Consider the following 24671-nt stretch of genomic DNA (forward strand, 5'->3'; position numbering starts at 1 on the left):
TTCATTGTGGTGCGGATGGGGCTGGGATGTAGACGGGCCAGTTCATTCCCACCCCAAGGTCTGGGAGATTTTGAGATTGTAAGCAGAGGGATATTATCCAGTTTACATTTTAAAGAAAATTTTTGCTGCCATTTAGGAAATGGATTGGAGAAGTCACGAGAACAAAACAGAGACCGGCTAGGAGGCCATCACAGTGGTGTGGGTGAGAGGAAGTGATGACTTGGACTAGAGTCCTAGTGGTAGAGAGAAAGGGAAGCATATGAATTTGAGCTGAAATTTTATAATAAAATCAACAGGACTTCTTGGTGGATTGGCTCTGTGAGGGTGAGAGGGTTAGTCAAGGCTGAGTCAGGTTTCAGGTTTGGCCCATTTGCTAAAATGGAGAATACATATTTGGAAGAAGTTTAAGTTTTGATTTCTTTATACATTTAAGTGGTGGTATCCCATAATTAGTTGTTGTGAGAGTTTGACATTTAAAATAGAGTGCCTGCCTTCCCTTAAATGACGCCATAGCCCGCCCTTTTGTTTGGTTAATTCTACTCTCATCCTTCATTTGTTCTGACAGCAGATATTTATGGATTTCCTACTCTGTGTCTGGTATTGTTTCAGATGCTGGGGATACATGAATGAATAAAACAGACAAAAATCCCACTCGTAATGGAGATGGGAAGACAGATATTTAAAATGACAAGTAATGTTGGGCACCTGGGTGGCTCGGTCGGTTGAGTGTCTGACTTTGGTTTGGGTCATGATCTTGGGGACCTGGGATTGAGCCCCGTGTTGGGCTCTGCGCTCAGGGGGGAGGCTGCTTGTCCCTCTCCCACTGCCCCTCCCCCGCTTACACTTGCGCACGGTCTCTCTCTCTCTCAAATAAATCTTTTAAAAAAATAATAAATAAATAAATGACAATGTAATATAATATGTTAGAAGATGATTAAGCTACTGAAGCAAAATGATAGCATGGTAAGGGGGCCAGGGATAGGGGGACTGCAGCTGGGGTGACTAGGGTAGACCTCACAGAGGAGGCAACATTAGATCAAAGACTTGATTGGGTAAAAGAAGTGAACCGAATGACTATCTAAGGAAACAACATTACAAACAGAGGGACTATCCAGTGCAAAGGTCCAGAGGCGGGAGTGTGCTTGGGACAGTCCAGGGATAATGACAAATCAGTGTGACTAGCATCTGGTGAAGAAAGGAGAGTATACTAGCAGAGGGGGTTGGGCAAATAATGGAGGGAAATGTGTCATACATGTAGGACTTCCTGGCTGTTGTAGGGGCTTTTTCACTTTTTTTGTTTGAGTGAAGTGACTGGTCATTTAGGGTTCTGACAAGACTGTAAGAGGACAAGTGTGGCAATGAGGAGGCCAGCTAAGAAGTGGTAGCAGTAATCTAAGCGAGAAATGATGGTGACAGGGACTAGGGTGTTGTCAGGACGTTAAGAACTGGATGGATTGGACAGAGGGAAGAGGGTTTGCCCATGGCTTGGATGTGGAGTATGAGAGAGAGGAGTCAGGGATGGCCCTCGGGATTTTCAGCCTGGGCATTGGAAGGAATGGCGTTGCCATTAGCTAAGGTGGGTAAGAGTGTGGGTGGTCAAGGTTGGCAAAGTGCAGAAGTGACACATTCCGTTTGAAACATACTGCGTTGAAACACCTGTTTGGACATCCAGGTGGAGATGTGTCGAGTTCTGGGAGACATTTAGGCTAGAGACATTTGTCTAGATAGTCAAATGGAAGTTATTAGCATATGGATGGATTGAAAACCACGAGGCAGGGTGAGATTGCCAGGGGAGTGAGTGAAGATAGTAGAGGAGGAGGGTAAGTCTGGGACATAGCAGTACTTGGAGATCAGGGAGGAGAGGGGGAAACAGCAAAAAACTAGAAAAGGAGCACTCAAGGAGGTGGGGGAAAGCCAGGAGGACGTGGCATCTTAGAAGTCACCGTACTGGAAAGTGTTTCCAGGAGAGAGGAGATAATCAGCTAGGTCCTACACAGTGAAGAGGTCCAGTCATTTGAGGACTTAGGATTGTCCTTAAAATTAGTAAAGAGTATTTTCGATGAGTGATAAGGATGAAAGCGTATTTGGAAAGGTTTCAAGACAATGGGAAGAGAGGAATTGAAGACAGGAAGTATAAATAGTGCATTACAGTTTTTGAAGTTTTGCTGTAAAAGAGAGCAGAGAAATGAGATGCTAAGTGGAGAGAATGTAGAATTGAGAGGTTTATTTTTAAGATGACAGATTGTATAGCATATTCATGTTGATGGGAATGATCTAGAGGGAGGAATGGGTGTGGAGGGAGAGGAAGGATTGTCAGAGCTGTGTCCTCCTGTGGTGAGAAAGGCAGAGGGGTTAGCCATGGTTGGGAGCATTGACCGTTTATCCAAAGGAACAGGAAGGGTTGTGTGATTGCAGATGCTGGCGGATGGGTAGATGTGGGAACTGGTGGAAGTTCTTACTGATTGCTTTATCACTCACATAAAATAGCTGAGGGTGGGACAGAACAGAATCCTTTGGAAATCCTGGCGGGTGATTATGAATGCACAGTTGTGTACGTTGTAGTCTTTGCCAGACGGTTCTAGGAAGTTGAATGTTCCACCTTCTGGTGTTGTACTAAGGGAACACCTTAATTCTTAATCAGCCTGTGTTTGATTCCCAAAGCAACTGCACAGTTCTTGGGATAGGTTCTTCAGAAGGCTGATGTTTAAACCACTGATTCTAAAATACCCTTTCGTCAGACTGAGGCTAATTTTGGCATCTATTTAATATATAATAATATCATCAGTCACAGCCTTTTTTGGTTACTGCAAATCACGGTAGAGATTTTCAAGCATACATTTTTACACTTAAAATTGGAGTGTCCTGATTTTTCCAAACTTCTTAAACATTAGCTCATACCCATTTACAAAAGGGGAACGAATTTCAGTATTCGAATTTTCCAAAGGTAGGAGAGTCGGTAAATGTTAGGGGAAGATTTAAAGCCCAGTCTGTCATCTCTGTTAACTAGTCCCTGAGCACAGTAGATTTTCCCACTACACTCTCCCCATAGAATCTTCTTGCCCAATAAATCCTTTTGCTTTTCGTTTTCTTCCCTGTCAGTCACACATGCAATTCCAAGTGACAGCTTATGGTTCAGGACCTTTGCTTTAGAAAACACTCAGGACAGAGATACACAACCGAGCCACGAGCCATGTGTTCTGGTCTTGGCCTTGCCACTCCTGAACCGCTTGCCTCTGAACTTAAAATCCTTAATCACTTCTGCATTCTTTGGGCCTCGATTTCCTTCTCTGTGAAAGAAGAAGAGACAGGATCACTGTTTCTAAAAATCCCATAGCAGATCACTTTTATCCAAGTCATCTAAAAATACTAAAAATAATAGATTCCTCAACCTCATACCAGACTCACCTTATCTCAAGGGGTTGGGGATAGAGTGGTGGATCTTTTTAAAAAAACGGAAAAATGTCCCGGTTGATTCTAAACCTAGCTAAATTTGGAAATCCTGGATCCCTGCGAAATCTTTTGGCTTTCTCATGTGCAATCTGTGACCTCACTTTGTTATCACAGTCTGTTAGGTGAATGTGTAATATGCAGAGCTGCACTCCCTAACTGTTGTTAAGGAAGGATGGCTCTCTTAAACTGCTTCTTTGTAGAAAGAGCTACCTTTTACACCCTGGTTAGTCAGGAGTGGCCTGCTGTCTGAGGAAATGTGTATGGACACCCTTGAGAGGGTTTTGGGGGTGGAATGTTGGTGGTCTCAGATTATTTAAACATACTATCTAACCTTCAAACCAACCCAGTTAGGTTGGCACTACTATTATCCCCATTTTACAGATGAGGAAACTGAAGCTCAGAAAATCACCTAGTAATTTACCTAAGATCACACAGCCAATAAATGATGGAGCAGTGATTGAAACCCAAGATTTTGCCTCTAAAGTCTGTGTTCTTTCTACTCTGCCATGCTGTGAGTAGTTTTCTTTTCTCTCTCTCTCTTTTTTTTTAAGATTTTATTTATTCATTTGAGACACAGAGATACAGAGAGAGAGAGAGAGAGAGAGAGCACGAGCAGGGGGAGAGGCAGAGGAAGAGGGAGAAGCAGGCTCCCTGCTGAGTCAGGAGCCCGACGTGGGGCTTGATCCCAGGACCCTAGGATCATGACCTGAGCCGAAAGCAGATGCTTAACCGACTGAGCCACCCAGGCTCCCCTAGTTTTATTTTTTCTATAATTTTTTTCATATTACCTATTTTTAAAAAACTTTTGAAATAGACTTTTTGTTTTAGAATAGAACAGAGTTCCCATATACCCACACCCAGCTTTCCCTATTGTTAATATCTTGCATTAGTATAGTACATTTATGACAATGAATGAACCAGTACTGATACATTATTATTAAATAAAAAGTCCCTACTTTACTCTGATTTCCTTATTATTTTAAAAAATATTTTATTTATTTATTAGAGAGAGTGAGAGAGCATAAATGGAGGAGTGGCAGAGGGAGAGGGAGAAGCAGACTCTCGCTGAGCAGGGAGCTGGACTCGGGGCTCAATCCCAGAACCCCAAGATTATGACCTAAGCCAAAGGCAAACACTTAACCCACTGAGCCACCCAGACACCCCCTTACTATTATTATTTTAATCTAATGTCTTTTATCTGTTCCAAGATCCCATCTTAGGATACATTACACTTAGTCTTTATGTCTCCTTAGATTCCTCCTGCCTATGACAGTTTCTCAGACTTTCCTTGTTTGATGATCTTGACAGTTTTGAGGAGTACTGTCAGATATTTTATGGACTTCATTCAGTTTGGGTTTGTCTGAGGTCTTTCTAACAGTTAGATTAGAGTTATGGGTTTTTTTTTTAATTTATTTATTAGAGAGAGAAGGATCACAAGCAGGGGGGAAGGGTAGAGGGAGAAGCAGGCTTCCTGTAGAGCAGAGAGCCTGATTTGGGGCTCGATCCCAGGACCCTGAGATCATGACCTGAGCTGAAGGCAGACGCTTAACTGACTGAGCCACCCAGGCGCCGCTAGTTACGGGGTTTTGAGGAGGAACCACCACAGCAGTAGAGCATCCTTCTCATCACATGCTATCAAGAGGCCGTATTATGAACATGATTTATTGCTTTTGATAACCTTGATCACCTGGCTGAGACAGTGTATCTTTGATTGCTCTACTGTAAAATTTTTTTTTTTTTTTGCCCTTCCTTAAAATTTTTTCAGGGCACTGGGTGGCTCAGTTGGTTAAGCCTCCAACTCTTGATCTCAGCTCAGGTCTTGATCTCACGGTTATGAGTTCAAGCCCTATGTTGGGCTCCATGCCAGGCATGGAGCCTACTTAAAAAAAAATTTTTTTTTCTAGGTTATTTTTCTTTCTTTTCCTGTGATTCCCTTTATTTGTAGTTGTCCTTGGTCCTTGATCTTCCATGGAATTTGGGGGGAATAACTAAGCTATCTGGCTGTTACGTCTGTCATCAGAGTCAGGAAAGGGTAATGAGCAGAGGGTGTGTCATTTGAAGAAAAATTTTCACAGCTTAGGAAATTTTTAAATATCAACATGACTTTTTAAAACTTTTTGGTGGGGAGCAGAATGCTGAAGACAACATCTTTTTTATTATGACCTAGCACATCCGGATCTTTCCAGCTGCCCAGAGCCAAAAGCTCTACTGGAAATAATTTTGTTTCATTAGGACTGTTCCCTAAATGAATAATAACATCTTCCAAAATCACTGAGTAATCCAGCCGAAAAGCTAGTTTACTTTTGGAGTTGGATAGCAAAAAGAAAGAGTATTGGTCATATCGGTCGTATCAGATGTCTGTGGGAAGGCCAGGATAGCCTTAGAAGCTGGAAAGTTCTGGAACTGTCCAGAAATAATTGCCCAGAGTGTCATTGCTTCTCTTACTATGTAAATGATACCTTAAAAATGATGCACATAGGGCTCTTGGATCCATTGATGTTTTGCTGTCCTGTGTCTGGTAGAAAAGTTTAGTCTTAGGTTCTCTACTGCCTTTTCCTAAGCCTGTGGTAACGTGTCCAGGAAATGTCAAAACAAGTAAGGGAGTGTGGGACTGATACCTGGCACCAGATATAACCAAAACAGCTAACCAGGAGAGTCTGTTCTGGAAAAGATCACACTCCTTTCCTCGGTGTAGGTCCCAGGTGTCAGTGTTAACATTGAAATAGCTGAATGTGGAATTTTAAAAATAATGTATTAGTGTACTTACTCATAGGCATTAGATTCTGCTTTTTAGTATTGTTTTGCATCTAAACACTTCATACATTTTTTTAAATTACCATTATATGCAAATGTGTTCTGAGAATGCCAGTTCTATGGAGATGAGAGAAAGGTGGATGCTTATCAACTGGTAAATATCGGACCATATAACAAGAGAACACATATGCCTTTCAAATACACGCCAAGCTTCTGTTCTCTGTTCTGAAAACAGGTCATCAGGGGTGCCTGGGTGGCTCAGCTGGTGAAGCATCTGCCTTCGGCTCTGGTCATGATCCCAGGGGCCTGGGATCGAGTCCTGCATTGGGCTCCCTGCTCAGCGGGGGTCTGCTGGTCCCTCTCCCTCTGCCTGCCTGCCCTCCCCCGCCACCCCCCATCAAATAAATAAACAAAATCTTAAAAAAGAGAGAGAGAATTCTGGGCTTTCATATCTGCACACTGTTATCCTGTCTGCCTACCATCTTGACAAGCAGTTTTTGGTTGCACTTGGGTGTCCTGTGCAGTAAAACTCTCAGACCATCTAGTGTTTCTGTTTTTCTCAGGTATCCACATAACCTCCCCTCCCCCCAACAGCACTTGATGTGTTATGAGCACAGTAAACTTCATTTTGCATGATGCCTTATCCCTGTGTATCTCCATTGCTATATAGATTTATTGATTTTACTTTGTGTCCTCAGTGAAATTGCAGAAGCCTAATCTTATGTGGGAGGAACACAAAAGATACTATCCTAGAGTCGTTCCTGACTCCTGCCGCATGGATGACACTGTTGGTTTTTAGGACACTCAGCAGTGTCTCATACCAGCTCCTGCCCAGTGCATATTATTTGGTTGTTTATTCTCTATACAGTCAGGATTGGTCCAGTTTCTCAAGCTTTCCAGCTCTTGTAACTTTGAGAAGATTTATAAAGGATCTATTGGGTGGTCTTTCTTGGTGGGTGAGGGTTGTGATGGGTCATTTATTAACTTGAAATAGCAACTTAAATCCTTGGATACTACCTTATCCTTTCAAAGCTTAGAAGCTACCTCTCATCTCTTTGGGAAATGAACTCCTAAACTGTTGCTTTAACGAATCCTACTTTTCACACAAGCAGTGCCCCGGATAATTTCCTCTGTTCCATAATTCTCTCTAGAAGTGGTTATGGGCTATGGATTTTATATTTGATTTGTTGGCTTTTATGCTGTTCCTTTTTTACCTTCTTTCCCATTTTAGTAAGGTTTCTGAAATCCATTGCCCAATCTTAAAATGTTTCTTGCTGTTTGTTTGATTTACATGTGTGAGTTATAGCATGATTGCATTTTATTTGAGGAATATGTTCTTGACGACCTCACATAATGAATTTTCTGGCAGTGGATCAATGGTCTTTCTGTTTACTGGTTAAAGCGGTGGGTGATGCCATGTGACAGTGGCACAAACATGGTTGATAGTTCACTCTGTCAGCTCAGACGTTAGCTATTCTTTTTTTCTTAACAATACTTTTTTAAGACATAATTTATATATAGTAAAATGAACAAATCTTAAGTACACAACTCTGACTTGTAAAAGCATGTATACAGGGATGCCTGGGTGGGGTGGCTCAGTTGGTTGAAAGTCCAACTCTTGATTTTAGCCCAGGTCGTGATCTCAGAGTCCTGGGATCGAGCCCTGCGTCAGGCTCCACACACTTCGCACTCAGCAGGAAGTCTGCTTGAGGTTCTCTCTCTCCCTCTCCCCCCACCACACTCTTTCTTAAATAAATCTTAAAAAAAAAAAAAAGTATGTAGGGGCACCTGGGTAGCTCAGTTGGTTAAGTCCCCGACTCTTGATTTCAGTTCAGGTCATGATCTCAGGGTTTTAAGATCAAGCCCCATGTCAGGCTCTGTGCTGGACGTGGAGCCTGCTTAAGATTTTCTCTCTCTCCCTACCCCTCTGCCCCTCTCCCCCCAACACATGTGTGCTCTCCTAAAAAAAAATTTGAGGGGTGCCTGGGTGGCTTAGTCATTAAGCGTCTGCCTTCAGCTCAGGTCATGATCCCAGGGTCCTGGGATCGAGCCCCACATCAGGCTCCCTGCTCAGCGAGGAGCCTGCTTCTCCCTCTGCCTCTGCCCCTGCTTGTGTTCCCTCTCTCACTGTCTCTCTCTCTGTGTCAAATAAATAAATATTTTAAAAAATTGAATAAATAAATAAAACTCATTAAAAAAAAGTATGTATACAGCCATGTGGTTATCACCCAGGTCAAGATACAAAATACTTCTGTCACTTCAGAGAGTTCCCTCATGCCTTTTCCTGTCAATACCACTCCCCACAGAGGTAACCACCTTTTGACATCTAAGTGATTTGAGATTCATCTCGGTTTGTTTGAGATTCATCTGTGTGGTTGCATTTACCAGTGGTTTATTCCTTTTCATTGCTTTGAGTGTTCCATAATGTGAATATACTATTTTTTTTTAACCCATCCTCCTGTTGATGGATACTTGGGATATTTCTATTTTGAATATAGTTGCAGTTAACATTCTCATATAAGTTTGTGGACATATCATTCATTTCTTACTTACTTAAGACCTACTTGTCAACTTCAAGAAATATTCTAGGGGCGGCGCCTGGCTGGCTCAGTCTGTAGGGCATGGGACTCTTGATCTCGGGATTGTCTGTTCGAGCCCACACTGGCTGTGGAAATTACCTAAAAATAATAATAATAAAAACCTTAAAAAAAAAAGGAATATTCTAGATATGGTGAGTATCCCAGAGAGTTCTCTGTTCACTTAGTCCTGCTCTAAGTAGGAAGATCTGATGATGTAACTAAGCATTATAGAGGATTGGGGAGGAACGACTGCTTGTCTAATAATTAAAGGTACTCTCATGATGAAGGCCTCCCCACCTAAAGTGATGGGAGGAATGTGCTGGAAGAGGGAGGGAGGCTGGTTGGTAACACCATCAAGAGCTTGGTTTTTGTGCCAGACAGACACAGGTTTGCATCAGATCTCTGTTGCTTAGTAACTGGCGACCTTAAATGGGTTATTTAGCATCTCATTTGCCTTACCTTTATTTTTTTTTTAATTTTATTTATTTGACAGAGAGAGACACAGCGAGAGAGGGAACACAAGCAGGGGGAGTGGGAGAGGGAGAAGCAGGCTCCCCACTGAGCAGGGAGCCCAATGTGGGGCTCGATCCCAGGACCCTGGGATCATGACCTGAGCTGAAGGCAGACGCTCAACGACTGAGCCACCCAGGCGCCCCTTGCCTTACCTTTAGAGTAGAGATGGTAATACCTACCTTTCCTAGTTTATATTCAGATTATATCCCATAAGGTATTCAGCTGGAGAGGGGATATAGAATCTGATGAAGTTGACACCTTTACATATACTGAAGTACTAGCTATGGAGTGGGGAGTAGTCAGAAGCTATCCTCAAGTTCTCAGAGCTTGAAAAGTGATTGCATTCATCTGTCTGTATTCATTTTCATGCCTTTATTTATTGAGCATTTATGGCCGGTGCTTTCCTAGCTATATAGCAGGTACAGACGTGAACAAGATGCAGGGTCTGTTGGGGACAGCCAATAAACCAATCAGTCAATCCAGAGAGAACATAAAGCACTAAGAATAGAATAACTGGTGGTTCCAGACAGCAGATGGCATGTTTAAAATAAGTTATAGGGGCGCCTGTGTGGCTCAGTCACACAGGAGTCCCAAAGAAGGCCATGCCTGTGCATCTGACTCTTAATTTCAGCTCAGGTCATGATCTCAGGGTCGTGGGATCGAGCCCCGTGTCAGACTCTGCTCAGCACGGAATCCACTTGTCCCTCTCCCTCTGCTCCTCCCCCTGCTCTTCTCTCTCTCAAATAAATAAATAAAATCTTAAAAAAAATAAGTTCTAAACTGTGTCGAGTCAGGACTTCTGTATGGACACATGGATTTTTGAAGGAAATCTGATTTATGAAGAAAGAAGTAGCACAGTAATGAATTTTGGATTCTTTTCACAATTTGTTACAATTTATTTTTAAGGCCAGTTATGTGTTTTTATTAAGATGATTTGCTTTTGATTAAAATGACTGTGAAGTATTTTAAACATTTTTCTGTTTTCATAGAGGGAACGCACCCAGGTGCCCAGATACCACTTCCAAGTGTTAATAATCTCTGTGAAGAAGGCATAGGATATTACTTAAGCTACTACTTTAAGTTCTTTGTTATATTAGCAACTTCCTGATCCCTGGACCCGTTCCTGATTAATCTTCTTTATGAGTTGGTCATTTCTCCTTGTCTGCTCTAGCCATTTGCAGTCCTGGAAACAACCTGGATCTGTGGTGGTCTCGGGAGATGTGCATGAGAGCAGAGCCAGTGGGTTCCTCTAGGAAAGGAAGGAATCCTTCCTGTTTATAAAGTTCAGAACCTGGGATTTTTCCAGAATACATGCTTTTCTAAGGTGGGTACACATTCTCTCCTGCTGGAGAGAAGAGTGGGAAAATTTGCATAGCACAAATCTGGGTAAACCCTAGTCTTCCAGGAGAGAGAATAAATAAGATTATACCATATTTCAGTTTGGCTCTCTCCCGCCTGACTAGGATTTTCCTGTTTTGACACCAGGCCAGAAACTTTATGACTAGCAACATTGTTTTTACTTCTAAACAGAGCCACTTCAAAGGGTACCCACTCTCCAACCCCCATTAGAACTGCAATTAACAAGTTATCAGATTAAGCAGACTGTGGACCTCTTCTCTTCCAGGAGAAATTGAATCAAAAAGACTACTTGAAATGGTAACAAGGAACTATTATTGGTTTCGTGTCAATTTTTAGCTGATAAGTGCTATCCTATTCATCAAGTGGCCTTTCTCCTGGGTTTATTTAGAAGTGAAAACCCTGCCAATAGGGAATTTCTTTTTGTTAATGCCTGTGGCGGGCCTACAGGATCTAAACGTTTCTCATGCCCATTATAAAAGTTCCTCTTGTTTTGGATGTTCTGTAAGTGACCCAAGGAGTGATGTTTTGATGTGGGTATAATTATAGTAATGAAAATCTATGCCCTAAAGCCCGAGATCCAGACAGGCTTTGTCTAATATCAGTGAATTGTTTTGATATCAGTCAGTAACTTTCTGGCCATTTTGCACCTGAAGAATGAAATAGGAAAAAAAAAAAAAAAGGCAGTGTAAGGGAGACACCCCAAAAAGTGTTTGGCCTTACCCCTGCTGAGTGACTGACTGATGCCTCCAGGGTAGGCTGTGATTAACTGGAGCCACTTTTATCCCAACTCAGGAGGGATCTTTAACCATTTGGTTTCCAGGGTTGGGTTTAGTTCAGCATTTTCATAAGAAATAGTTCTTGCCCCTTAGGATAGTAAAATCTTACTGGGAGACTCTAAATGGATAATTTCAACACAGTGTGTTAAGTTTTGGGACTGAAGTAGATACAGGATGTCCCTTCCCTGTGTACCCCTCCTCTTCCAGGAGGCTCTTTAGCTCAACATGGGAGGGATATGCTGGCAGAGGTCCCAAAGAAGGCCATGCCTGTGCAGAAGAATTTAGTGTTCTGCATCCAGTACCATGTTCCTTGTAACTTAAATCTCTGTCTTAGACTGTTTAAACAGCATACTTGACTAGAACCAAGTTCTAGAAAGCTGTTTAGGGGTTCTCTAGTGACTTAGCCAAATAATAACTTTATATTTGCTTCCTACTTTGTTTCTGTAAAATAAGCACTGTATTTTTGTATCTTCTGAGGGCATCTCTATAAATGCAAAGACTTATTGTAATTATTATTGGCCACATTGATGGTAAATTGGAAATATTTTCATTATCAGGAGAGAGACTGTTATCTGTTCCAGACAGAACCCCTGTGGACCTTGGCTGTGTACTTTGGAGACCATTTGGAATAATTATTTGTCTTCCAGGTGTTTACAGCCCAAGACAGATTTTATACTCAGAAATCGTACAATGTTCTCAGTTTTCCCTTTTGTCTCTCCATTCCTCAAACGATAAAACTGTGAAACATGCTTTCCTTGTTTCTGTGACAAAGTATTACCTATAAAACCAACAGTTTAGAGATAGAAGCAGTTAAATTATAACTGCAGCAGTTTTTCTTTGAGGGATATCTTGCCTTTACTTTCTAGCCTGTCCCCTCGTACCCTCTAGGTTTTCTGATTCAGATGCTAATGTGGTGTTCTGGGAAATGCCTTTCGAAATTATTCTTTTCCTGACCTCTGAACTCTTGCTATCAAGGTCAGTCACTTCACACACTACCATAAAGACAGCTCTATCAAGCCAAAGGCTTGGTCAGCTTCCCAAGACCCAGCTTCGATTCTCTCAGCAAAATTCCATCTCTCCTACCCCCTGTGCACACACCAACTCGAGGCTCCTGGCTACCACAGAGAAGTAGCACCCCACACAAAAGAAGCTGTGAGGTAGGATTGTAGGTCAGTCTGGTCTATCTGGTCTTCCTTTGCCCTGGAGGCGTGGGAAGGACTTAGGGTGCTGCCTGTGGAGCTGCGAGGGAGTGCCTTTCTTTGGACCTACCCTGCATGTGAAAGTGAATGCATGTGAAGAGTTGCTAACACGAAGTAGGGACTGTGACCTGGAACCTCAGCAGTTACTCATGCTTTAACATCCCCATCGGCATCATTACTGTAAAATATTTGAAAGCATCCAGAGGAAAATCTTTTGATTGCCAGTTAAGAACCAGTTTAGACCAAGCCCCCTTTAAAAAGCAAATCACATAGCAGAACTTTCTGGAATTCCATGAGCAAAATAAAAGATTTTTATCCAGTACTTTTCTTCTGGATCTATTAGTATGCTCATGAGTCCCATGGTTAAATTTTTCATGTTCATAGTCGTTTTCAAACTTTACCTCCTGTAAGTCCCTGATTCCTAGTCGTCAAGTCTTTCTGTTTTCAGAGTCGTGGAGAACTATTAGCAGGTAACCTATGTTGCTGTAAATAAGTCTCAAAGCTGTTTGCCTGAAAGCCAGTAGGTAGAACTTTTTTTTCCTTTTTATTTATTTTGCAAAGTGTAAGTTAAGTGACCTGTAGATGAGGAGAAATGTTTGTATACTGAAAATGTGAGGGTTCTTTTCACCACCCCTGTGAGCAAAGCATTTGTTGAGGAAAGCCCACTTTGGACCCTTGTCCTTACGTTATTAACCAAAATGAAGGTTTCCATATAGTCATATACTGAGTGTGCCTAGAAAAAAACTCTGTATGGGGTGCCTGGGTGGCGCAATAGGTTGAGCGTCCGCCTCTTGGTTTAGGCTCAGGTTATGATCTTATGGGTGGTGGGATGGAGCCCCATGTGGGACCCTGCCCTCGCTGCCTTCCCCGCCCCCTTACACACACATGCGCTCACTTCCTCTCTCTCTCTCAAATAAGTAAATCTTAGAAAGGAAGGAAGGTAGGAGGGAAGGAAAGAAAAGAAAGGCAGGCGGTATATATTCCATGTTAATGTCATTTAGGAGCATTACCTAACATGCTCACTCAAGGATGGTTTAACTCTGCAACATGGTTTTCAAAGTCTAGTCCCCAAACATGAACATAACCTGGAAGCTTGTTAGAGATGTAACGTCTGGGCCCCCACTCCCTACCTACTAAATAGGAAAGGCAGAAGTGAGGCCCAGCAACCTGTATTGTAACAAGTCCTCCAGCTGCTTTTAACTTAACATAAGCTGGAGTTTGAGAATTAACGCTCCAGGGGGACGGTGGCTATTGTTTATAACACCTTAATAATAAATCGATAATATTAATAAAGACTGATCTTGGAATAGAGATGTAGAAATAATGTTTTAGCCATGCATAAAATTACACGCATCCCTAATTAAAACCAGTACTTGTTTTATCTTGTATCAAACATTTGAGCTGTTCTTCTAGTCCTTCGTTTTGTGTGAATAGAAACTACAGTTGTGGGAAAGTGGCAAAGAAACCAAACCAGAATTTGAAATTACTTCACTGTTTTACCATCTTCTTTGCAAAAGTAAACAAGAATGCCTTGTAATTCTGCCACTGTCTTTCACATGTGAAATTCCCTGATTTCATAGGAACCTTGGGAAGCATCTGAACTAATTTTAGGGAATGTTAGTTCTGTGTAGAGGGTGCCTGTCTGATTATCCAGTTTCCCACAGCTGCCTTTTTGGTTTGTGCCTTGTTCAGAGATTTGCTCCATTGATCAGATCTGCTGTGTGATTATGTTTGGGGAATGAACCCTGTGAGGCTAACTATTGGCTCTGGGGGAGGAACAGGCCCGAGTAACATGGTTTGATATGGGCACATTCGGTCCTGTGGTGCTTGACAAGAGCCTGCATGGGAGCGACACCCTTTCTTCCTCTACTTTTGTGATACAATGATATTTAGACTGTCTAAAGGCTTAGTAGCCACATTATTTTGAAGGTAGGCCAAGAGATGTCCTAATGAGTATAAATTCTTCATAAATAAATTTTCTTAAGGGAAGGGGATATATTTCATCATACGTCACCATGATGATAATGATGGGCCTCTTAACTGTGGAGGGTCTGCTGTTGTCAAAGTACTTTATAATGTACCAGATTTCCAATAAATCAGTCTCTAGCATGGTAGGCAGGTGTGTGTTAATAAAAAATTATTAAACAAATATGGTATCATTCTAGCTACCGTATGGGAGGAATTGGATGCACATATGTACAGTTCTTCAAAGTTTTGGACCCCACATTTTGTCTAGGGCTAGTTCATATAAAAGCTATTTCCCTTATCTAACGGTGTGGTCATGTTTTGAGGGTTTTTGTTTGTTTGTTTTGGGTTTTTAATAAAGTTTTAAGTGCTCTTGAAATAGCTTGCTTTTCTTGGAACTTTAAAACATAGATAAAGGTGTGTAATTTGAATATGAGTTTTCTTGTTTTTTCAGAATTCTAGTACAGACTTGTTTGCTTTCTAGAACTCCACTTGGCTAAAAAGACTGTTTATTCTTCAACTTATAGAAATTGCCAAAGTTCATTGACCCCGCAGTCTCTGACCTCACAATAAATTTAATTCATTTGTTTTGTGAACCTTGAATTAAGATCACTGGGAGGGGAGTTAAAGACCCTCTGCTTTAAACAAATTCAAAATAGGAGGGCGCCTGGGTGGCTCAGTCCTTCCGTGTCTGCCTCCGGCTGAGGCCCTGATCTCAGGGTCCTGGGACGGAGCCCCGGGGTGGGGCTCCCTGCTGGGGGGGGGGTCTGTTTCTACTCCTCCTCCTTCTTCTCCCCTCCCCCTCCTGCCCTTGCTGTCTCTCAAATAAATAAAATAAAAAGAAAGAAAGAAAGACGTAAATTCTTAGAAATGATCAAATTAGGGACTTTGTATTACAGAGGCTTCACTATTGATTCTTAAAGTAACAAGAATTTAAAAGTATCCAATTTGCAACAAATACAAACATTATATGCATAATTGGGTCATAGAAAATCTGATACATTAGTATTTTTTACTTCTCCTACCTGAACTAACTAAATAGGGGCTGTATGTTGAATTCTGTGCCCTCCTCGCCGCCCCCCCCCCCCCGCCGCCGCTTCATTTGTTCTTGTGTGGTAATTTTTTCCCACCTTCCTTACAGATCTAGGTGGAGGAACACAGTTAACTTTATGACCTTACTTAGTTATCAAAATATTTAAGATGCTGAAATTAAAATATATATTTGTGACATGAAATAGGCCTTGGAAATGCTGGATGAGGGAGTTCTCCCACTCCTTGGGATAGGAAGTAGAGGGAAGGATTTTGGCTTTCTAAAAGGTCAAGATATTTGAGAAGTCACTTTTTTTTTTTTTTTTTTAAGATTTTATTTACTTGAGAGAGAGAGCACAAGACGCGGGAGGGTCAGAGGGAGAAGTAGATTCCCCACTGAGCAGGGAGCCAGAAGCAGGGCTAGATCCTGGGACCCTGGGATCATGACCTGAGCTGAAGGCACACTTAACCGCCTGAGCCACTCAGGCGCTCCAAGAAGTCACTTTGGAAAGTCCTTACCTAAGGTGATTCTTAAGGATTGATATGTCATTGTCACTGGCCCCAGTTTACTCTTCCTTGGAGAGTTCAGAGAACAAGTAAAGGGTCCTGTAACAGCAGTAGGTTGTGACCCAAAGTCTTGTGGGGAAAAAGAGGTCCTAAGAATAGCCTTCTGTTCAGTTTATTTACCTCTCTTGTGTACTCGTTCTCTGTGGCTTACCTAATTAATTAAGACTTAGGAAAGTGTTTTTTCAGCTTACTCCCACCTTTTAAAATATCTGACTTGGGACGCCTGGGTGGCTCAGTCGTTAAGCGTCTGCCTTCAGCTCAGGTCATGATCCAGGGTCCTGGGATCGAGTCCCACATCGGGCTCCCTGCTCTGCGGGAAGCCTGCTTCTCCCTCTCCCACTCCCTCTGCTTGTGTTCCCTCTCTCGCTGTGTCTCTCTCTGTCAAATAAATAAATAAAAAATCTTAAAAAAAAATAAAGTATCTGACTTGCTTGTGGCAACTACTCAGAAAGGATGTATGTATATGCATGAAGAGCAGTTTAATAAAATGGCTAAGGGAATGAGTTCTATTTTATTTTTTTGTAGGATTTTATTTATTTATATGACACAGAGAGAGACAGCGAGAGAGGGAACACAAGCGGGGGAGTGGGAGAGGGAGAAGCAGGCTTCCCACCTAGCAGGGAGCCCTATGCGGGGCTCGATCCCAGGACCCTGGGATCATGACTCGAGCCGAAGACAGACGCTTAACGACTGAGCCACCCAGGTGCCCCAAGAATGAGCTTTAAATCCCGATTAAATAAGATTAGAATTCTTATTAGTCTGTGACCTTAGGTTATTTAAATGCGCTGTGCCTCAGTATTCTTCACCTGTAAAATGGGAATAAAACTAGGAGGTTTGTTTTGTTTTGTTTTAAAGGGAGGGATTAAATTAGCTTTTGCATGCGAAGTACTTAGGTGGTGCCTAGCATATGATAAATATACATATTAGTCATTATCATTAGTAGTAGCAGTAGTTAATAGTAGTAATTGCAATTTCTCTTAAAAACCAAGTCACCTGGGGTGCCTCAGTGGCTCAATTGAGCATCCATCTCTTGGTTTCAGCTCAGGTCATGATCTCAGGGTCATGAGATTGAGCCCCATGTCAGGCTCTGTGCTCAGCACGGTGTCTGCTTGAGATTCTTTGCCCCTCCTTCTCCCTCCGGGCTGCTTCTCATCCCCACCCCCCCACCCCCACTCATGCATGTCTCCCACGCTCTCTCTCTAAAGTAAGTAAGTAAATAAATAAATAAAATCTTTATGGAAAAAAAAAAGTCACCCATCCTTTCCTACCACCTTCCCCATAACCCCTAAACATAGTCACATGGTCAGTTGCTGCTTTTAGTTTTCACCTAATAAAGAATGGACATTGATTGTTCTAAGACAAATAAAGAGCCCCATAATTTTTAATTGCCACATAGTGTTTTTTTATATAAATATTCCTTGGTCTACTTTAACAGTTCAAATGAGCATCCTTGTATGTATCTCTTTTTTCATTTTTTCCAGCTATCATTAGATAATCCTTAGAAATGGAATTACTGATTGAAAGCATATGCACTTAAAATTTATTTTTGAGATTTATTTATTTGAGAGAGAGTGTGTGAGCGAGTGAGTGTGGGGGGAAGGGCAGAGGGAGAGGGAGCGAGAATCTGAAGCAGGCACCACACTCAGTGCAGCGCCAGACATGGGGCTGAACTCACCACCCTGAGATCTTGACCTGTGCCGAAATCAAGAACTGGACATTTAACCAACTGAGCCACCCAGGTGCCCTGCACTTAAAATTTTTTGATGTAAATTTGATACAAATGGCCAATTAAAAATTCTGTTTGATCGTTTCCCTGATTTTTTAAAAATTTAATCAGTTTATTTTTTAAAGTAAGTGCTAGGCCCGACATGGGGCTTGAACTCAACAATCCCAAGGTCAAGAGTTGCATGCTCCTCCAACTGAGCCAGCAAGGTGCTCCTGATTACATGTTTTTTTGTTTTGGGGACCCTTGGTCTGCTGCATCATTTTATTTTTTTAAGTTTTTATTTAAATTCCAGTTAGTTAACCTACAGTGTAATATTAGTTTCAGGTGTACAATATAGTGATTCAGCACTTTGTACACCACCCAGTGCTCATCACAAGTGCCCTCCTTTAATCCCCATCACCTATTTCACCCATCCCCCCCCTCCCCTTGGGGACCATCCGTTTGTTCTCTGTATTTAAGAGTCTGTTTCTTGGTTTATCCCTCTTCACCCCCGCCTTGTTCGTTTTGTTTCTAAAATTCCACATATGAGTAAAATACGGCATTTGTCTTTCTCTGACTGATTTTGCTCAGCATAATACACTCCAGCTCCATCCACGTCATTGCAAATGGTGCTGTTTCATTTTGTACACTTGATTTTAAAAGCCAGGATTTCTAGTATTTCAAATCCCAAACCAAATTTTAGTCTCGAAGGTTTTTAAGTAACTACTCTGCTGAATCTGTTATGTGTTTTATTTGTTTTTTCCAACTTTTTCATAGTATTTATGAGTTCCAAAGTTAGGGCAAGAACTTGAAGCATTGTTTGGTATTTCACAAATTAAATCATTTTGGGGAAATACTAGCATTTTAACTAGACCACTATATTAGTTAAGTTTTCTAGGAGGCTTCCTCCTGGGAACGCAAGGGTTTTGTTTGTTTGTTTGTTTGTTGTTTTTAATTTTGTTTATGGAGAGAGCATAAGCAGAGGGACCAGCAGGCTCCTTGCTGGGCTAGGAGCCCGATGTGGGACTCAATTCCAGGACCCTCGGATCATGACCTGAGCCAAAGGCAGATGCTTAACTGACTGAGCCACCCAGGTGTCCTATGGGAAGGCAAAAGTTTTCAGTAGAGATCACAAGACTCTGTGAAGGACAACAGCCCCCTTAGTCATGATTCCAGAAGTGTATGAGGGTAGCAGGAGCAAGCTCATGGAGTACCTCAACCAATATTCCCTCAGTCAGTGCTGCTCATTGACAGCAGAATCATTCCTAGAGAAAACTCATTTCTTTGGTCAGATCCTGTTTGGATTGATGTCTGTTCTGTTAGGAGAGTGCTCAAAATAGCTGATGCCACATAGTACTCTTAGATGCTCACTCCACTGTCTGAGGATTGGTACCTTCCCAGTAGATCATGGAAGTTCCTGTTAAGTTGGAGCCCAAGGAAGACAGCCACTTGCTCACTTTTTCAGCCTTGAGACTTCGTCATCAACACCATTAAAGCAGTCTAAGAGGGGTTTTCAAACCATGTTCCCAAAACCCCTTGCTGAAGGGGAGGGGCCCAGCTCTTTACCTGAATGGGAGCACCTCAGCTGCTATTAGCTTAATATACTGTTGGGATGCTTTCTGCTTAAGATTTTTTTTTTTTTTAATGGATCCTGCGGTGGTAACAAAAATTTTTTTTCTTGAATATTACAGTATTTACTGACACCTGGGTATTGAGACAAATTTCTTTGATCTTTAGCAAACTGAATGTGGCACGTAGAGTAAGAGATTGGGAGAAATAGCAATTGTTATTTAAAAGACAGAAAAGGCTCTGAAAAATCCTGCTTCTATGTGACATTTGTTATCCCTAAGGTTTTCTAGCATAAGCCATATTTCTGTTGTTTCAAGATTTGGTCAACATAGCTCAGAAGTCCAGCCTGGATGGCCTTAATAGACACTGCTGGTATCAGGCCTGCAGCTCTGTTGGAATGCCTTCATACTGAGCCTGAAATTCTGCCCCCATTTGTGCTAGTGAGGCCCACAGCTAGAGGCCTAGAGGTCACCATGCTAACGTGTGACTCGACACATTGGAGAACTCCAGGCTGCCACCTGTTTTACCCAGGTTTGCTAACAGCAGCCGTTTTTATGCTGCATCCATGTACTAGCCTGTATGTGTACTCGCTAGATTCCTTACATTCTTTTCCTGTGTGGGTTCTAGTAAGCTGATTAAAGGGATGGGCAAGAGAGTCAACATTTATTGAACACCTGCTTTGTGCCAGGCACTGTGTATGTGCTTCAGGTGTATTTTTTATTTTTTTTTAAGATTATTTATTTATTTTTTATTTTTTTAAAGATTTTATTTATTTGACAGGGAGAGACACAGCGAGAGAGGGAACACAAGCGGGGGGAGTGGGAGAGGGAGAAGCAGGCCTCCCATGGAGCAGGGAGCCCGATGCAGGTTTCGATCCCAGGACCCTGGGATCATGACCTGAGCCGAAGGCAGACGTATAACAACTGAGCCACCCAGGCGCCCCTAAGATTATTTATTTATTTGAGAGAGAGAGAGATACAGTGAGCACGAGCAGGGGAGAACAGGGTGAAGCAGGTTCCCCACTGAGCAGGGAGTCCAACGTGAGGCTTGATTCCCAGGATCCTGCCGAAGGCAGGCTCTTAACTGATTGAGCCACCCAGGTGCCCCTCAGATGTATTCTTTAATACTCAAAACAGCCTTATGAGATAGGTACTCTCATCCCTAATTTCAGGTAAGCAAAATAAGTAACTTTCCTCTAACTCAGGTTTCTCTCTTTTAATTATAAACGATGTATAAGTCCAGTGATATTATAATAGTGATGTATGGCAACAGATGGTAGCTACACTTGTGGTGAACTTAGCATAATGCATAAACTTGTGGATTCACTATGTTGTATACCTGAAACTTAAAATAACATTGTGTATCAATATTAAAAAAAAAAAAGTTGTATAAATTGGTGATGGTTTTCTGTCAGACTTCAAACCAGTTTTGTTCTCCCCCTTTCCCTTATGTTTTATAATATTGGTTCCCCTTTTGTGATTCTTTCAGGGAACGGTGATCTGTAGACAACCTGCCTATGGCTTGTGAGACCCTGAATCCTAACCATGATGTTATTGACCTTTCCTAGGGTCCTATCCTTCCCCTAAAGCTGGAGCAACTCTGGTCGTGTACAAGGACCTACTGGTGCTGTTTGGTGGCTGGACGCGGCCAAGCCCGTATCCCCTACACCAACCAGAGAGATTCTTTGATGAAATACACACTTACTCACCTTCTAAAAACTGGTAAGCCACAAAGATAAGATCCTTTCAATCCTTGAAATCTAATAAAAGATTTCAGATGAATGGACGACTTACCTTTTTTGTGTCCAGGCATCTCTGAGAATTTGGTAAAAGCTCTGGACTCTTTCCGGGAAACAAATTTACATATGCACAGATTTGCTGACAGTTTCAGAAAGTTTACAGGACCCCCTTAAAACCTAAAGCTACGGGGCGGCTGGCTGGCTCAGTTGGTGGAGCATGTGGCTCTTGATCTCCAGGTTGTGAGTTCAAGCCCCATGTTGGGTGTAGAGCTTACATTTAAAGAAGTTTTTTTAAAAGGTAAAAAAAAGAATTAAAAAAAAATAAACTAAAGCTAAGAACCCCTGTTCCAAAGAGAAGAAGTGGAAGAGGTTTATTCCACTTCCTAGAAAAATAAATGTGCCATTTGGAGAATAGAGGCTCTTCAGTTTTGGCTGCTCATTCCTCAGGTGTGCTGTGGATCCAGATGATTCATTGTTCCCTGCTATGTCTCGAAGACTGATTCCTGACGCTCTTTTTCCTTTTTCCTTGTAATGGACTACTTAGTACAGGGCTCTTGGCAGCTGCGTCTGATCAGGACTGTAGAAAGAAGTGGAAGGTGGTGCTTCTTTAGCACATTAGGCTGAAGCAGCCAAGGAGTCATGATGGCGTCTCTGGTCACCTCTACACTCCACCTCTAAGCCATACACACTGAGAACTTGAAAGTGAGCATAGCTTTAGCAGGTTTGTAGGAAAGGCGTAATACCTTCTGCCATCTTCCATTTATTATCCTAACAGTATCTCTACTGAAGGTGATAGGATTGTCATTTTAAAGGCATTCCTACTTACTGTTTCCACCTTAAACACGTAAGACCAGATACAGGTGGTGCTGACTTGCTGGCTTCCTCCTCTCTTTTTGTATTAGGTGGAACTGCATTGTGACAACCCATGGGCCACCTCCAATGGCTGGCCATTCCTCCTGTGTGATAGATGATAAAATGATTGTCTTCGGTGGCTCCTTAGGATCCCGGCAAATGTAAGTATATTTGGTTTGCTGCCTATCGACCTGAAGGTAAATACTCCTGGGGATAACAGGTCGGAAGAGTGAACTAGTCAGGTCAGTATTCCTCAGCCTGGTTCTGGTTGATCCAACCAGTTGTTGCTTCCTAGCATTCTAGTTTTTGATCCCCTAATCACAGAGCAACAGGTTGGAAAACTTCCTCCACAAAATCAGAGATGTGTAGAATCTTTTTATTTGGTATGTGGTTCATTCGGTGGGATCAAATTCTTATATAGCCTCCACCTTGTTTGTTTCTACCTGTGCCCACAGAAGGCCACCTTCTAAGAAGCACAGAGTGCTTTTACTTGCTCTCTCCTTTATGTCTCAGCCTGTGCCCTTTCGGGCTTTATAGAAGAGAGGTAGATTGACAGGGCAGGTTGTAAATGATTCATTCTCCAAATGAGATGGGTTGGGGGAGTGGGTAGGAGTGAGAAAACTGTCAGGTCCGATGCACTTCTGTGAGGCTGTGCTCCCTACCTACTGTCCTTACCATCTCTGGCCACAACTGTCCAACTCAGGCCAGAGGCAAGGGCAAGAGCAATCCATCGGAATCACTCTTTATCTGAGTTGATGGTAGCTGCATTGATGGTCATGAGAGGGAAGTTGATGAGCTGTCAACAGTAAAAGCATTCCAGACCCAACTCTCTTCTCTGTTAGACAAGGTATTCCCCATCTTCCTATTTCAAAACAGTTGTGGAGAGACTGAGCTGCCCCCCCGGATGAGAAAGTTTAGGTCTTTACAGTATTAGAGTTCTTATTCCTGTGTTCCTCTGTATGAGTAAATGACCTTAGCGAGGTGATGGTAAAATAGAGGCTGCCTTCCAGTAGTCTGTCCTTGCCATACTGGTCCCCTGAGGGTTGGAGATGCCAGTTTGCCCTTGATAAAACTGCAGATCTCATTAGCCATGGTGAAATTACTTTTTGCAGCCAGAATCGATAAATCTTTATCTCCTGGACAGTGATAGAGCTACCGTTTACATCAGTTTTTTCTCTTCCTTGTGGTTTTTGCTTTTGAATGGCTGTGTCTTGACCAGTAGCTATTTCCTGCTAACACTGGTTCACTCGTACTTCAGGTACTAGTATGTGGCTGCAGACATGACTCAAGAGAGGCTTTATGGGTCAGTGGGAAGAGCAAAGGTTTGAAGGTCTTGAGATGGGCTCCAGGGAAAGGAGGGGAAGAAAAATATAGTTTAGGATGCTATGACCAGAGCATGAGGGACGCCACGAATTCCGTTTGGAGGCATCTTTGAGCTCGCCGAGTAGACACCATGAGCAAAGCTCACCCTCCCGAGTTGAAAAAATTTATGGACAAGAAATTGTCATTGAAATTAAATGGTGGCAGACATGTCCAAGGAATATTGTGGGGGTTCGATCTGTTTATGAATCTTGTGATAGATGAATGTGTGGAGATGGCAACTCGTGGGCCATAGAATGATACTGGAATGGTGGTAACACAAGGACATAGTGTCATCATGTTAGACGCCTTGGAGCGAGTATAAACAATGGGTGTGTTCATCAGAAGAAATCAACTGCTTCCACATGTCCCCTCCATAGTACCTGTTTTACTATGATATAAAAATCAGGTCGTGTGCGTTTTCATATTGAACTTTTTTGTTAAATAAGCTTTTATAATAGTAAAAAAAAAAAAAAAAGCTTTGACCATGGCATTTTGCCGGGCATCTTTATAAATGTAACTTCCAGGGGCACCTGGCTGGCTTAGTTGGTAGAGCGTGCGACTCTTGATCTCAGGGTCATGAGTTCAATCCCCATGTTGGGCATGGAGCCTACCTAAAAATAATAACTTAAAAAATAAATAAAATATAAATGTAACTTCATTTATATCAGCTCTGTGGTCCCTGGGAGCTCCCAACTCCTTCAACCTTATGTCCTTATCTTATAGGAGCAACGATGTCTGGGTCCTTGACCTCGAGCAGTGGGCGTGGTCCAAGCCGAACATCTCCGGCCCCAGTCCTCATCCTCGAGGTGGCCAATCTCAGGTGCTCAGGAATTAAAATAACTATTCAGCAAACACTGTAGCATCTTCCGGTTAGGATGGGAAAGGGAGGAGGGAGTCAGGTAAGCTGCCAACATGAATAAGCCAAAGAGACTTTGTCGTTCTTTTTTGCTGGTATTTATTTTTCAACTTCTAATGGGTTGTATTTATTTTTAGTGCCTTTATATTATGCCTCTCCCCAAAGCATTTACTTTGCTGTTTCATTTCTCAAGAGAACCCTGCACTTTATGTACGCTCACGTTAATGTTTGATCAACAAGGAATATATCCATTCAGGTGAATCATCAGTAATTTGTTCACAAGGATTGGAATTGACATGGTTTTGGGAGAATGGAGAGTTTATGGTGACTGGAATACTCTTAATTTGGGTTCTGGGTAGGCTATTTTCATATACCACTGACGCATAGGAGATCAGATG

The 24671-nt window shown here is 42.2% G+C and overlaps 1 protein-coding gene and 1 pseudogene across 1 annotated transcript in view; both read left to right on the forward strand.

The window, feature by feature from the left end:
- FBXO42 (F-box protein 42) overlaps window positions 1-24671 on the forward strand; it is a 104492-nt gene that overhangs the window by 72994 nt on the left and 6827 nt on the right. Inside the window, exons 5-7 of the mRNA XM_025856387.2 lie at window positions 21033-21186; window positions 22106-22216; window positions 24141-24237. Of these exons, the coding sequence (XP_025712172.1) occupies window positions 21033-21186; window positions 22106-22216; window positions 24141-24237 (362 nt within the window). The remainder of the gene's footprint in view (window positions 1-21032; window positions 21187-22105; window positions 22217-24140; window positions 24238-24671) is intronic.
- On the forward strand, window positions 22223-24126 carry LOC141374455 (small nuclear ribonucleoprotein G pseudogene; annotated as a pseudogene).

This window comes from Callorhinus ursinus, unplaced genomic scaffold (genome assembly GCF_003265705.2).
Source record: "Callorhinus ursinus isolate GAN/ISIS: 27379988/994484 unplaced genomic scaffold, GSC_fseal_2.0 scaffold18, whole genome shotgun sequence".
Lineage (NCBI taxonomy): Eukaryota > Metazoa > Chordata > Mammalia > Carnivora > Otariidae > Callorhinus > Callorhinus ursinus.